We start from the raw sequence: 15,944 nt of genomic DNA, 5'->3' as shown, positions 1-15,944 counted from the left end.
CACCTTGACCTTAACATATCAATTGTACATACGTTACATTTCAGTGATCACACCTAAATATCTGGGACCTCAAAATAGCCCAAATTTCAAATTGTAAACAACTCTTTATACGTGGGGCTCTTTCAAATGTTTCCTTTTAACTTTAAGGAAGTCAAAATTTAAATGCAGAATTCTTAAGCATTCTGGCAACCACCCATCTTTCTAATTGCATCCTCTACAACTTCCCCTGTCAACATGACCTCATCTTTTGTTTTAGCCACAAAGAGCCATTCACTAATTCTCAGATACGCTTAATCTTTTCATGCACATATGCTTTTGTCCATCTAGTTTTCTCTTCCTGGAAAGTTCTTTTCAATATCTCCATCTCATTAGCTGACTGACTGTTTAAGACCCATTTGAGTTATTTCCTGCCATCTTCAACTCCCTGAGACAATGACTTTGTAAGTCATTCTTTCATCTGTTGCTTCCAGTAACTTGAGAGTAAATGCACAAGTTACAATAATTTTGTAAAAATAGGCTCGTGTCAAAATGCCAAGGAGCATTTCCTACTGATTACCAAACCTCATTGCTCTGTGTACTTCTGTTATTTCCATTCTTACAAGATTAAACAAAAAAATTGCAAGACGATATCTTGATTCAAATAATTAAATATTCTTGTCCCAGACTATTACACTAAAAAAATTTTTTAATAAAAATTGTAATGGGGTAGATAATACTACTTCTTTCTTTAATTTTTAGAATCAATTTTCCTCTTGAAATAAAGTCACTTCCAAAGGAGTCCATGCTCACTATAAAACTGTATGGGATTGCCTGTGAAACCAACAATGCAAAGCTACTGGCCTGGACTTGTCTTCCATTGTTTTCAAAAGAGTAAGTATATCGTTGGTGGTTAATAAAGGTCCCATTTCAATAAAATATCCTTGGAACTAAATATTTTGTAGGGCATGATATAAGGAGAAAATTAAGAAGACATTTTATTCTAAAATGTTGTATTAATCTGAATAGAGTTGAAACACATTCTTCTCAGTAAAGTAACACTAAAATAGCAAAGCAAATATCCAATGTTTTCAATATTAATATGAACCCAGTAGATGATCTAATTCCCACCCACATAGGAGAAAATCTCATTTCAATTCAAGTTGGAGGGTAAAGTGGCCTGGGGTGGTTGGAGGGTAAAGAGGATGGGGTGGTTGGGGTGCTCCCATTGAATGGACACAATGTTTAGGTATGTGATACACCTTTGGGGTGCAGGACGTAAGTAAAAGAGGGATTCTACCTAATAAATTCAAATATTTTGATTTGGTTGTTTGTACCTTCACATCAATCAATCAATCAATCAATCAAATTGAAGTAGCTCAGTATACATCGTGACTATTGAAAACAGAACTGAAAAGCAAAAATGTAGAAATGGCTTTAGAAACAGGCCTCGTGCCCAACTGGTCAGCTGAGTCATTTACAATGAAAGATCTTGGCATGACCAAACTCAATTACTTTTCTTTTTCACTGGTCAATTTCTCTGGAATTAGTAATTCAAAGTGATTTGGATTAATACTGTCATTCAGAAAGAATGTTTAAGTCGTGGAATTCTGGTTAAAGTAAAATCACACAATGTAACTGTTTTTTTGACCTTTTATTGTCAAGAAGAAACACTTGATAACTTTAAGATGATATTTTTTAGAAAAGCAAGTCAATTATGAATTCAGATATTCTTTCGGAACTAATGGCTGTGGCAAAATTAACCCTTTCCAGTTTTTCTTCCACTCTCACGCTCCCCAGCTCTTATTTATTTTGGGGTGGAAAAGAGGTTGGTAAATTACTTGTAATTATCCTACAGTTTTAAAAGAGAAATAGATAAATATGAACGCACCTGATTATTTTATTATATATTTTAGGTTACATTAAATAATTAAAGTGATTTTGTTTATAATTGTTTTGATTGTGATGCTTCTTGAAACGATCTCCAGGATGAGGTCCAGGCTTCCTCTCACATGTCTCACAGTAGAAAACAGTTTCTCTCCTTCCAACTATTTCATTTTTTCTGCTGCAAACCATGCAATCCTTTGTTGATTTTTTAAGCTTTGCATTGTAAAATGTATCTTCCCACTGAGTCTTTCCTCAGAGTCAGAAGATGATGGTCTTCTCCTTCTTAAATTTCTATACTTCACTTTGCTCATAAGCTGAGTGATGAGATTTCTCCTGTAAGAAAGGTGCATCTGTACTTTTTCTCCAGCAAAGTGGGTGGACACAGCAACAATAAAAAAAAAAAAAAAAGCATTGACCATCTTCCAACATAGGATCAAAAATTAACTGTTGATTTAACTATAAGCCTTGGGGACTATGAATACTTAGAATATTTGGTAAAATCAATTAGATGCTTTTCTATCCTATGAGGAGAGAAATATTTCAAAAAATAGACTTTTTCAAATGGCAATAATTTTCTTTAGAATCAAGTGGCAAAATTCAGGACCCTCAAAAAATTAGTACCTATATGGTGATGTTAGTATTGCTCTAAAGTATGTTTCTTCCCTTGATGGTTTAGAAAGATTGGGTAATGCAAAAATGTTAAAACCAATTCTTCATCCGTGCTTAATTCCCATGCTTAGGCATATATATTAATTATCATCAAAGCAAATATGATAATCTTAAAATCATCTTTGCTGGATTAATTCTGATATGGGCTGTGAGGGTGTATGTGTTTTACTCTGTTATTTGTTTTCATGTTTTAACCCATTTCCCTGGGGTATTACTAGAGTACAGGGAATTTTGTGTGTGTGTGTGTGTGTGTGTGTGTGTGTGTGTTTTGGTAATATCTATCATTTAACATAGTGCCTTGTTATATAGATAACCAGTAGAAGTTTATTTATTGAATTGAATTTGAAAAACAAATCAATCCAAATATAGAAGATATAGAATGAAATAAGATTTCAAATGCTTATAAGAAACAGTTTTTCCCAAGAAGGAATACCTAGTGCTATTAGCAGACATTTGGGCAGTGCCTGTGGCTCAGAGGGTAGGGCGCTGGCCCCACATACTGAGGGTGGCGGGTTCAAACCCCACCCCAGCCAAATTGCAACAAAAAAATAGCCGGGCATTGTGGCAAATGCCTGTAGTCCCAGCTACTCAGGAGGCTGAGGCAAGAGAATGGCTTGAGCCCAGGAGTTGGAGGGTGCTGTGAGCTGTGTGATACCATAGCACTATCTGCTTTATGTGCTAAGAACCTTCATTCCTTTCTCATTGAACAGCTATACAAGTATCATTTCTTTTCATGAGTGAATTTCTTTAATGTTCAGCAGCAATACTTGTAAGATTTAGCATTGTTGTAGCATATTATTTCTAGCTATTCACTGAAAAAAATAGGTTACATTTATTCTCTCCCATCACTTAATACACGACTTTACATATAACAATCAAGTCAAATAAACATGAAATATGTAAGGAGTTGGGAATATTTTTTCTTTCAAACTAATTGTCAAGGCCTTTTTCTAGCTGGTTATGGTGATAATAATGCTGTCTCCATGCTATTTCGCCATGAATCAGTTGCCATTGGTAAGCATTCTATAGGTGACTGATCACAGAAGATGGGCATTGGAGAGAAACACCATCTGAGACAGATTGGAGTTGGCATTTTTCTATGGGAAAGAGTCAAAATTGTAAATGATGGGATATCAGAAAACAAAACTTACTTCAAAGAGTACTTCAGTAAACATTTGTAAATACATTTCAAACAGATTGTTTCTCATGAAATCAGAAAATCTGCCCTGCTCCTGGGCTAAATGATTTAAAGAAATCCAGATCATTTTAGGACATCAGAAATGCATCACGTAGGGGTGGGCAGTGGGTGGGGAGATGCAATGACTCCCACTTTGCTTGTTGCTCTGAGTTACAGAGATTAACCCAATTTATTTGATGCAGATATTTCCAGATCACAACAAATTGGTGACTTAACTTCATTTAGAATGACCCCTGCCTATAAACATTTGGTATTGGATCTGTCTTTCATTACAGTTTGAATTGCCCGTAGCTAGCCATGTGGAGTTGTAATGAGCCCTTATGTCATTATTTTTTCCAACATACATATAAACTGAGAATATGCAGAACTAAAGGCTTGCTATCTCATCATGGTTTCTACAATTGAGTTTCAGAAGAACCAAAGATGATTAAACTCAGATAAATCAGTTAGGTCTGCATCAGTAAACTTCTACTTTTTTTTTTTGGCCGGGGCTGGGTTTGAACCTGCCACCTCTGGCATATGGGGCTGGCGCCCTACCCTTTTGAGCCACAGGCACTACCCAAACTTCTACATTTTTAAGCAAGAAAATTCACATTCAATTCTACTTTAAAAAGTTCTGAAGTCCAAAGATAAAATTTTGCCCACAGAAGTTTTATAAGCTCTGCATTTGCAGACAAGACTTCTTCTTCTTTTTTTTTTTTGGCTGAGGCCAGGTTTGAACCTTCTACCTCCAGTATATGAGGCTGGCACCCTACTCCTTTGAGTCACAGGCACCACCCTTGCAGACAAGACTTCTATACATCTGCATTCATACTTTCTCTACAATGCAGAAAGAAAATGTTGCTTGAGCTCCTATCTCTAAGTTCAAAACTAATAGTATGGTGGTTCCTTAGCATTTCTAAATTGTGGTAAGCTACTTCAACACAGAGATTCTCAGCCCTGATTAAACAATGGAATTTTCTGGGAAGATTTTAAAATCAACCCAAGGCCCAAATACCTTTAGAAATTCTAATTTGATTGATCTGTTGTCTGGCCTAATCATCACTATATCCAAAGCACCCAAGGTGAGTTAAAGCCTAGGAAAATTAGAATCTTTTATAGAATTTAAAAAGGGATCTAAAATAATTCTTAATCTCAAAACAATTAGATTCCTTATATAGGAATCTATATAAAGAATACCTGAGTAGCCAACCTTGACTCCCCAAACCGACATATCTAATCATGTCAGATATATCTTCAAAATCAATTATGGATGACAATTCCATTTTGCTTTATTTTCCTGTCCAAGATAGACCCTCACTTAGTCCAAATGCCTCCTTTACAGATGAAGAACTCTATTTTGAAGGAAAGTTAAAAGACTTTCTATGATTATCAGGCATCTTAGAAATAGAACAAGAACTAGAATAAAGGTCCAGGCTTTGCCGGCTTAACCCATTTATGCCAGAGGTTGAAATTTTTAAATTTTTTGCATCACTTTTTGACAAGCTCCCAGCATAATAACTGAGCAGGGACTGACTCGGTGCACCACGTGAGTCACCCATATGTACCCTCAGGAGGCAGATGTGTGAAAAATCAGACTTCGGTGATGACCTTGAGCGGCAGGGCATAAATAACTCCCATGTGACTACCATTCCAATAATGGACAACGAGGCATAAATGGGCAGCTGCCTCCCTTCCTGCTCCTAGATGACGTGCCTTACTCCATGAACACCCTGTAAAAAACTCATTACCCTACAAGGAAGGGGCGCCTGCCTCAGTCTCGCCTGGGTTGTCCACTCTTGGACATGAAAACTACCAGCTCTATTAGAGTCAGCAACCTCCCAAAATTTATAACACTGGATCATCTGATCCTATTGTCTGCCCATTTCTGGGGTCTTTATATTCTCTGGTTCCAGAATGCAGCAAATGGATGTATAGAAACCTATAGCTAAAAATTGATAATTATTTTACTTAAATGTCTTATATTTCTTGAGGAAACAGGGTTCTAGAGAGGATAAACCAGCTCATAAGTTCTCCTGGTGCCACAAAGTTTGGATTGGTTTTTCTGTAGAGAATGAATCTATATAATATTTAAATTAAAAATACCATTCAAAATTTACAGAAAGCATATGTTTAGCAGTATAGTCCTTTTCTTAATAATGTTGTATTCAAAAAATCTCTAAGTGATAAGAGGATGAGTAATGCAGGTATGAGCTATGTGGAAAGACTCTGAAATCCTACAGTCCAGTTGAATTGGCATTTTCCAACCACCCTTCTAAAGGCCACCCTTAACTACCAGTAGAACCTCAAAGCTTTACAAAAACACTGGAAAGACCATTGATTTTGTCCAGGAAGCGCAAAGAAGTTAAGCTAATTAAGGCTAGTTAATGAAGACAGGCTCCAGATGGCCTGGCAGAGTCTTCTGTTCTTTCTATCATATGAAACTGTTTTCTGTATATACTGCCTTCATCAATTTTTGTTCATTTGTTTAATTTTAACTGACTTAACAAAACTTTCACAGTAGTGGTAATTAAAAAAAATGATGGTGGTCTCCTGGTGCCTGGTGTTAAAAGTTTCCATTTTCATCTTCCTTCTGCAACCACCAACACTCTTAGAGGTATCTTTTCAAATCTTAATCCCACTAATTATCTTTTTCCTATATTCCATTTATAGAAGTCTATTGAAATGTATTTCCTTCTTATATTCTAACTGGGCATAGTGGCTCACGCCTGCAATTCCATCACTTGGGAGGCCGATGTGGCTGGATTGTCTAAGCTCACTGGTTTGAGACCAGCCTGAGCCAGAGTGAGACCCCATCTCTAAAAAATAGCCAAGTGTTTTGGCAGGCATCTGTAGTCCCAGCTACTTGGGAAGCTGAGGCAAGAGAATCACTTAAGCCCTAGAGTTTGAAGTTGCTGTGAGCTCTGATGCCACAGCACTCTACCAAGAGTGACAAAAAAGAGAGAGAGAGATTCTAGCACAATCCATTATCAGAAAGCAAATTAGATAATATAAAATGCAGAGAGAGCCCATGAAATGGTGTCAAATATTTATTTCTTTCCCCCTTCAATGATGTTAAAGTAAATACTACATCAGCCTTGTTATAAGCTAAAAGTCCTTTCTCCCTATCCCCTGCTTCTTGATATACACCCCATATACGCACCTACATCAGGTGTTCTGACTTCCTTCTACCTCGAGTCCCTCAGGGTTAATGTCCTGGTGATTATTATCCCAGCCCAGAAATGACAGGTACTTACCACTAGATTCTTGAGTCCCCTCTTCCTCTATCAGAATCATCTTAGATCACTCAGATTTTCAAAGTGAATCATGACTAAGACACATAAATATATGGCCTAGAGGGGCCACAACTATAACACATTTTGCAACACAGGTATGAAGGAAAAAAAACCCACAACAATCATATCACACGTTTCCTTATGAGCTCCCACCCTGTCACTAACAGGGAGAAAACCTTTAGATCTATGACAAAGTATTTGTTACTTCAGTAATTTAAAACAGCCTTGTAGAAATGTGAAGTCTCTTTTGGATAAAAGTGCCCCATCACTCTGATATCCTCCTTATACCCTGATTCTCTTCCTAAGAGGGAAAAGGAACACAGGATCAAAAAAGAAAAGAAAACAACCTCAACAGATCCTTTGGCGCAGGAACTTGTGGTATTTGAATCAAAACCTCTTATAAAGCTGGTGGCTGCTTGTTACAGGTGACGTTGCAGCTAGTGTAGCTTGTGAGTGGGGCTCCCACAGCTGGGCAGCGCCTTCCTGGCTCTCCCTGGGTGACTCAGGCTGTCACAGCCACCAGAGACCCATCTGAGGTTTGCTGGTGACCTCCATTTGTCCTCAGCTGGGATGATCTAATAAAATGCCCTTATCACAGAGGCTCTTATCCCCATAAGTGAGCCCCTTTCTGAAAACCCTCACCCTTGAATACCTTTGGCTATTTCCAGATGCCATCTCATCTACAAAGAAACCAAAGAAGGCCCCGCAAAGCTAAACTCAGGAGTTCCTCCTGCCTGCTAACCTGTGACACCAAGTTTAATGATCATGCCCACGCTGGTCCAGAGCACCCTCAAGAGGCAGTTTCCTTCCAGGATCTGAAACGAGGCGTGAGAAAAGAGCCCCTCTATCTTCCATGACCTGTTTGCTCATTTAGCTCAGACTCGTCCCCATTGCTTCCAAAGGCAGAGGAGAGGCAAATAGGAGAGCAAATTAGATAATATAAAATGCACAGAGAGCCCAGGCACTCTGCCCACTGCACTCACTCTGCTCCTTCTTCCCGTGTCTCCTGCTTCCCACCCTCCCGAATTGCCAGAAAGTGGCAGGCTTTTCTGTTACCATGCTCTCCCATCCATCCTGTCACCTCTTCTCCTTCCTTGCCTGGTCTCACCATTCACAGAGAGATTTTTCTCTACGTGCTCTGGAGAACATTATGACCTGAGTTCCCCAAGTTTGGTGTGTGACGTGTTCTTTCCTCCTCTTACATCCTGCCTGACGCTAATCCAGAACTTTCCCCAGGGAGATGGGGGTTTGTCTATATGGGGTGGAAGGTCATACTCTCTTAAAGACAAATGGAAAATTTACATTAATAATTTTACAATCTTTTTTTAATTTTCTCTGTACACATACATGTATTTATTTGGTTTCCACTTTTTGCCTTCACAAAATTAAAGAGGCTTAAAATTTAATAACAATAACAATGTCTAAGATAAGGACTAGAAACAAAAACCTCATAAAGAACAAACGAAGATAAATACTTTTAGAAAAGAAATCAGATGATTGCTGCAACAAATATTGAGCAATAATAATGATGATGCAAAAAAAGTAACATTCACATTGTCAGATAAAAGTATGTCTATCATAGAATGCTTTGACTCTGAGGTTCAGTATGGAGTCATCAGTTAACTTTTTTTCCCCAAAGTCTAAAAAAATAAAGGATATTTATTTTTATAAATAAAAATAGAAGGTAATTTCCAAAATCAGATCATGCCAAATCTTTAGACAATAGAAAAAGAAGAAATACTTCAAAATAATTCTACAATTTTACAATCTGTACACCTGTTAAACCTTTACCTTACTAATACTGGCCCCCTAGTGTTCTCATACCAAAATGAGTCATCTTCTGATGAAGAAAGGATGGAAGAAAGGGAAAGAAGACTCAAAATTCATCCTGATAGAAGAATATTCTTAGATCACATAAAAATATCTACCCAACAATTTTAAAAATTATATACCCTTAGACACATATTTTCTGGCAGTGTCTTTAGATCAAGAAAATAATAAAGAAAGCAGGCCTCAGAACGCTAAGGTTTAAAGAAAACACTCGTGGATTCTTTTATCATGTTTTGCCTAATGCCTGTTAAATAGCAAGATGGTAATATATATATAACCACCTAATATGTATATTTAGAAAGACCCAGTGGATGCTTTAAAGTTCTTGGTATACTCAAATTATATTAACTTCTACTTTTACATTTTCAGTTTGGCATATTAAAATCAAAGACTGTTCTCAGTGATTATTGGAATATTTTACTGATATTCTGATTCTCATATATGTGTACAGCCAGAGTAACTTCTTTTATAATTCAAATGAAGATCTGTGGATTTGGATGTTTCTGAATCTGTTAAAACCATCCATGAATTCTTCCCTCTTTAAAATCTTTCCTGTACGCACCCTCATTTGCTATGGTAATTTACCACCAATTTTTAAACATTCAGTATATGAATAATCTTTCTATTTATACATAAAGAAGCATTTCCTCCATGAAGTCCCATGACTATTTTTATTCTGCAGATCATATGCTATGCTAATTTAAGCCTTCTTTTTTTCTCTATAAATTTAGTGCTCACATCTTTAAAGGTGCCTAGGGAATTCAGTCACTCCTTGGAGCAAAGAATGTTCTGAAGAGTTGACATCTTTATTGACTTAAGGCAGCCATAACTGCAAGAATATAAATCTGGGACTCTTGGTCTCACCTTGTAATCGCCACTGATAGCAATTAAGAATAAATGCTACCCATTAGAAACCACTGAGAGTAAATAATCATCTCATGTGGAAAATAAATCTAGGCATCTAGGAAAATAGCCCTGGTTGTGGTGTATTAGAAATGAACTGCCAATTAGTGGCTGGGCTTGTGGCATACCATATTTCTTTTCTAGCAACTGAATAAAGCCACTGAAATAGCTGATTGTGTTTACAGTCCGAAAGAAAACATTTACAGATAATAATAGCTTTCCTCATGAAGTGACTCCTGTCTGTCTGTCTCTATGGGTCGTCTCTTGCAGAAAATCCATTCTCGGGTCTATGCTATTCAGCATGACGTTGCAGAGTGAACCACCCAGAGAAATGATAGCTCCAGGAGTGTGGGATGTGAGCCAGCCATCCCCAGTGACCCTGCAGGTGAGTGTCGGGCTGAGATTCAAGTACACAAGCCAAGTATTGGTTGCTAAGTAGTTTGTTGTCAATTATAGAAACAATTTCTTCCAGCATCACACATTTTAATGGTCTTCTCTTCCTCCAGCCTGCTGAGATTTGTGAAAACTCTCTTGCTTTCATTTCACAAATTCTCAAAGCACTTTTCTCCCAGCTTATAAAGTAGGAATTTCAAACCCTTCTCTAACAAACAAGATCACCGAGGAGAGCCGTGGAATGCTGGCCATTAAGCATACTTATTATGTGCATTCATTTTCTTCTCGTTGTTTAAAAACAGTCATTGGTATATAGTATGAACTTGATACCTTACTCATATTTGCCTCAGCATTGTGTCACGTTTCTTTAAAATCTCTTCAGTTGTACATTTTCCTAAATGACTAGCAATTAACTGAGTAGTGGGAAAGAAACTACAAACAAAATCTATCTATTATACTTTTTTTTTTCTTCAAGTCTTCCTACTCTGTGTGATTTGAGATCATGAACAAAAGGTGGGCAGCAAGTCCAGGCTTTGGTCCTTCCTGTTGACAGTTCCATGACTTAGCTGATCACATTGCTTAAATATTTGAGGCATTGACATTCTCAGGCATGAAAATGCAAAGTATATGGACTTTCTATGTCTACAGAAAAAATTGGAAAGTACTATCTGGGCAGCACCTTCCAGACAAAGTTTTTTAACTACACCGCTACCGACCTTTTGGACAAGATAATTCATTGACATAGGGCTATCCTGGTTATAATAAGATGTTTGCCACTAGATGTTGGTGGTATCATGTAGGTCCTAACAATCAAAAATGTCTTTGAATATTGTCACATGTCCTTTAAGGACAAAATTTCCCTCAGCTGAGAGTCACTGCTCTAGAGGACATTAGAAGCGTCTCTAGGCCCTTACGTTTCCAGGTTTGATCTAAGGCATTGAGGGGACAGAGTTTAGAAAACTATATGGAAAGATGTTGGAAATGAAAAAGAAAAATTAATACTGGTAGAAATGTGGGTTCACATTCTAGTAGAGAAGGGCCCTCCTGGACAGCAGCTAAAGAGCCACTTAAATCTGTGTACAAGATGATAAAAAAGAATGGTTATTCAGATTAGATATTGGCACAAAATCTTAGACACCCAACACTTGGTGTCATTAATTAGCAGATGTCCCTGTTGTAACAAGACAAAAAGATAAATATTTCCACTACAAAAGAGGAGAGACTTGCCATAAACCTGATAAACATTTTCTAGTTATGACGAATAGCAAAATGCTAGAGGTTCAATTCAGTGAGGATAAATATGCAATTTGCGTATGACGGCTAAGCACCAAACATTATGATAAACACTTTTACAAAAATGAGTGAAGGCATAATACGCGTACCCAGCCAAAGAATTCAAGAAATGCAAAATCCAACTGGAGAGACAGACGTTCCGCAACTCACTGATGTAATGTGGCGAATATTGTAGCCGTCACCGGGGCACTAACAAAGTGAGAATAGTAATGACTATTTCTGAGGGAAAGCGAACAAACATACAAAGTCTGGAGACAGACTCGCAGAGGACATGACATTTGAATGCCCTTTTGGAGAATGAGTAGATTCTCACTCTCACTAACTAGTTTCAGTGGGAAGAGCTCTTCAGTCATAAAGAAATGCACAATGAAAACACACAGATTTAGAAAGGGGGTGGCAGCTTCAAAATGTGATGAGTTAGCGAAACTTAAGGACTAAATGTTATGAGGAATAGTGGCAAAAGGTGGAAAATCACTAGATTATGTACCAAATTTAGACATGATTATCTGAGTAGTGAGTCATAGAGCGCAGTTCTACCAAGGTTATAGAAAATGTCCTGAAAACAAGAAGACATAAGGCCAAAACTAAGAAAAAAACAATTAAGTGGTAAATTTTGGAAACTTATTTTAAACAGAATGGAGCACAACCATCTGAAGGAATAAATAAGGAAACACGGCAATTTGTGTTTCTAAGTCAATATCAATAGCTTCAGTTTTTAAAAATGCAGAGAAGGAATAGATCTTTGACGGAGTAATATGATAAATTCAGTTTGAGATACATTACTTTGTATATAGACCTGTAGGATATCCAGGTATAGATATAGGTGACTTTTCTTTAAGGTATTAGTATCTTTAAGAGTATTAAATGTATTTTCTAATCAACTATTTCTTGTCAGATCCAAACCACCTCAGCGTAATGAAAGTCTTCCGTCTGGCCATTGCCAGAGCTTTCTGGATATCACTTTATGATGTTCTGGGTTGGCGGGGTAGGGGATAGGGAGAGGAGTGGGTGAAGGAGGTGAAGGAGGAGAGAGATGACAGTCTCCTAGATTTTTTTCTGATGAGGGAAATTGTTACTTTAGGAACAGAGATTCTGGTGAGTGGCATCAGAAGGAAAGTTTTGAATATTCAATAGCAGCACAGATTTCTAAGCAGAAATCTGGATCCATAACAGAATTCATCTCAAAAAAAAAAAAAAAAAGTGAGGGAGGGGCATGTAAATCATTCAACAGTATGCAAAAGGTAAATCATCTTATTTTTGCCAAATAATTTCAAATAGTATAGATAAAAAAAACTCTCAACACATTTTTAATTGGTGATGAGATATGCGAAATAAGAGTTGTTGAGGTAGTAAAGTCAGATCTTTAATAGCCAGTACCAGTCTCATTTACATAGTCAGATAAATTTAGAGCAGGATGTCTAGATTTCTGAGATTAAGACATGGTGAGGAATTAGAAGCCAGTTCTGCCCCAGTGTTTTTGTTGGGATGACAGGATGAGTCTCAGGCAAAGACATCTGCTGAGAGCTAAGAAATCTGGATTCTAGTCTTAGCTCTTTTACAGAAAACTTTATGACCTTGAACAAGTTGCCTAATCTTTTATTTTCCCCTCTGAACAATGAAAAGATGATACCATGCTTTTCTGATTGTCTTTATTTGGTGGGTTTTCACTGCCACTCCGTAGCCACCCCCGTATGACAAAGGATGTGATATGTCACAGAACATGATTCCTTCAAGCCAATGCTTGTCTTCAGGTCCTCTGGGTGATGTACTGACCAGAAGCGATGGGCCCGATAAAATAGATCTGAGTTCAGAAATGGAGACAGAATGGAGCAGGTTATTGTTTGATTCCCTCAGCTCAGGTCTGCCTAAACGTCCCATCTCTCCTAAGACACAAAAGGTGTCAGTGGTGGCACCCAGAGATGAGGGCTCAGCAGAGATGTTCAAGCCAGGTTTATTGAAAGGGGAAAGTGACCTTCCTGGGAAGTGCCAAAGTTGTGTCTGAGTCTGGGGCGGTTAAAGAGCCCTTTTATATGGCAGTGTCGGGGGTGTATAAATTCCACAGCTTGCCTGAAGGTTAGGGTCCTTTGACATGAACTTGGGAGTGGGGGTGAGGCTCACCTGATCCTTTGTGTCTTAGGAGGACAGAAGGAGGAGGGGGAAAGGTTCATGTGTGGCCGCGATAGGCCCCCAACAGAACATAATCTAGAAGAATGGCTCTATCACGTATCTAACAACTAAGAGCAGTCTTGTTTCAGAGGAGTTAGGAATGCTCCTGTTGTGTGTTTCTCCTCTTCCCACCCGCCCATCCACATCTAGATTCACCATATTCTGTCTCATCCTCCCCGCACTTGCCTGTGGTCAGGTAGTGGCTTCTTCCTCGATGCCAAATCCAGGGGTGTCTTCCAGTCCTCACTGCACTGGCCCCTCTCTGCTCTGTGGCGCCAGCTCTCCCCCTTACTGGTGTGACTGGCCTCTTGTGTTTTTCCTCACACTTCTCTCCGACTCTCCCCAATCTGACTCCTTCCCAGGCTGGCCTTCTGCCGGCCTCACTGTGGAAACATCTCAAAGGTTCGGTCTGTGATCCACAACTATTCCCAGGATGTACCTTCTCCATGGGTGCTCTCATCCTCTCTCTGTGTCTCTCTTTTTTTTCTTAAAAAAAAAAAAATGCCTTTATTGAGATATAATTCACATACCAGACTGTCCTCTCATTTCCAGTGTGCAATTCGGGAGTTTTTGCCATTTCCACAGGTACATCATGCAATAATCAACACAGACAATTTTAGAACATTTTCATCACCTCAGAAAAGGAAATCCCACACCCTTTAGGGATTGCCACATAGTCCCCCATCCTTTCCAACCCTCAGCAACTAGGAATCTTCTTTCTGTCTCTATAATTTTGCCTATCTGTGGCTTTTCATTTAAAAGGAATTCTGCAATATGTATTCTTTTGTGACCGGCTTTTCCACTTAGCATAGTGTTTTAAGTTCTTCCATGTTATAGAATGATCAGTATTCGTTCCTTGTTATTGTTGAATAATCCTGCACTGTATGAATACACCATATCTTATTTATCTACGTATTAGCCAATGTGCATTTGGGTTCTTTCTCTGTTTTGGCTGTTATCAATATCACTGCTGTGAACATCTGTATACAGGTTTTTGTGAGAACACGTGCTTTCATTTCTCTTGGACACATCCTTAGCAGTGGAATTACTGGGCCCCATTTATTTCATCCTCATTTTTTCTTGTCAGTATCCATGCAGGTCCTCTTCTGAGTCTGCGTCTGCAGCATTGATTCCTTCACACCTCAAGCTGTACTTGCTAAAACCCCCATCTGGCTATCCTATCAGCAGCTTCAAACAAAACATGCCCCAGTGAACCCACGTTCCTCTGCAAAATTACTTTCACCCCTTGAATCTATCGTGTCTGCTCACGCCCAGCATCCACCCCTGTTTTTCTTGCCTGCTCCCTCTTTCTCTCTGCCTGTCTTTAGTCCATACTATAGCTTACTAATTTAATCATCAGTACTTTCCTTATGATCCTCTCAATTCCTCACCTCCTCTGCCCTCATTCACCAACTCTCTTCTATATGACAACAGTTTGCTGGTCTCCTTGGCTTTAGGTACATTGTTTTCTCACTCAAAATCTGCATAGTCATAAGGGCAGTCCTTCTGCAACTTCAATCTTGGCTTTAGGTATGTTGTTTTCTCACTCAAAATCTGTCTAGTCATTAGGGCAATCCTTCTGCAACTTCAATCTGAACCTGTCACTTTCCTGCTTAGACTTTTCAATGAGTCAGTGCTACCCAGAGAATTTAGCTTGGCCTCTCTGCAGCTTGGCCTCTCTGACGCTTGGCCTCTCTGCCATCACTTCTCTTACCAGTTTGTGTTTGACACTTTAAACTCCAGTAGCTTTGCAAACCTCAGGCTCTGCCTTGCTTTAACGCTGTGAGAGTTTACAAATACTGGGCAGTACCTGTGGCTGAAAGGAGTAGGGCGCTGGCCCCATATGCCAGAGGTGGCAGGTTCAAACCCAGCCCCAGCCAAATACTGCAAAAAGAATTTACAAATACTGCTCCCTGACTGTATGTGCCTACCTTCTCCACTTCACCATCCACCAGCCTCTGCTGCTTTGTCTCTGAAAAATTGATATTCATCTTTTACCATGGACCCCAAGCAGAGTTAAGTGCCCTTCCTCTGTGTTCGCATAATATCCAATAATATTTGTATCAATGTATTACCACATTCTATTTCCTTCCACTGACAGCAAGAATCAGTATTTGATCCCCAGCATTTAGAATAGAACCTTAGATATAATATTTGTTAAATTAATGTTATACATCCATATTTCTGACCACTACAATAATTCAACCCACAGATATTTCTAAACACAGCCCTTTGATGCACTTGTCTCAGTCTGAATACCACAATGTTGAGCTCTTCCTTTTATCTAACAGGGCATTCTCCTTAAACCACAGCTCTCATTCAGCCAGTATTTTACTTTCTCTAATTTTTTTTTT

General features: G+C 38.5%; 1 protein-coding gene across 1 annotated transcript in view; it reads left to right on the top strand.

Annotated features, from left to right (window-relative positions):
* The window catches only part of PIK3C2G (phosphatidylinositol-4-phosphate 3-kinase catalytic subunit type 2 gamma), a 372,023-nt gene that overhangs the window by 100,508 nt on the left and 255,571 nt on the right, over positions 1-15,944 (top strand). Inside the window, exons 11-12 of the mRNA XM_023508742.1 lie at positions 739-870; positions 10,009-10,123. Of these exons, the coding sequence (XP_023364510.1) occupies positions 739-870; positions 10,009-10,123 (247 nt within the window). The remainder of the gene's footprint in view (positions 1-738; positions 871-10,008; positions 10,124-15,944) is intronic.

Source organism: Otolemur garnettii, unplaced genomic scaffold (assembly GCF_000181295.1).
Source record: "Otolemur garnettii isolate 467f Iridium unplaced genomic scaffold, OtoGar3 scaffold00271, whole genome shotgun sequence".
Lineage (NCBI taxonomy): Eukaryota > Metazoa > Chordata > Mammalia > Primates > Galagidae > Otolemur > Otolemur garnettii.
Note: the sequence above shows the minus strand (reverse complement) of the source record. Positions and strands in the feature narration are given on the sequence as shown.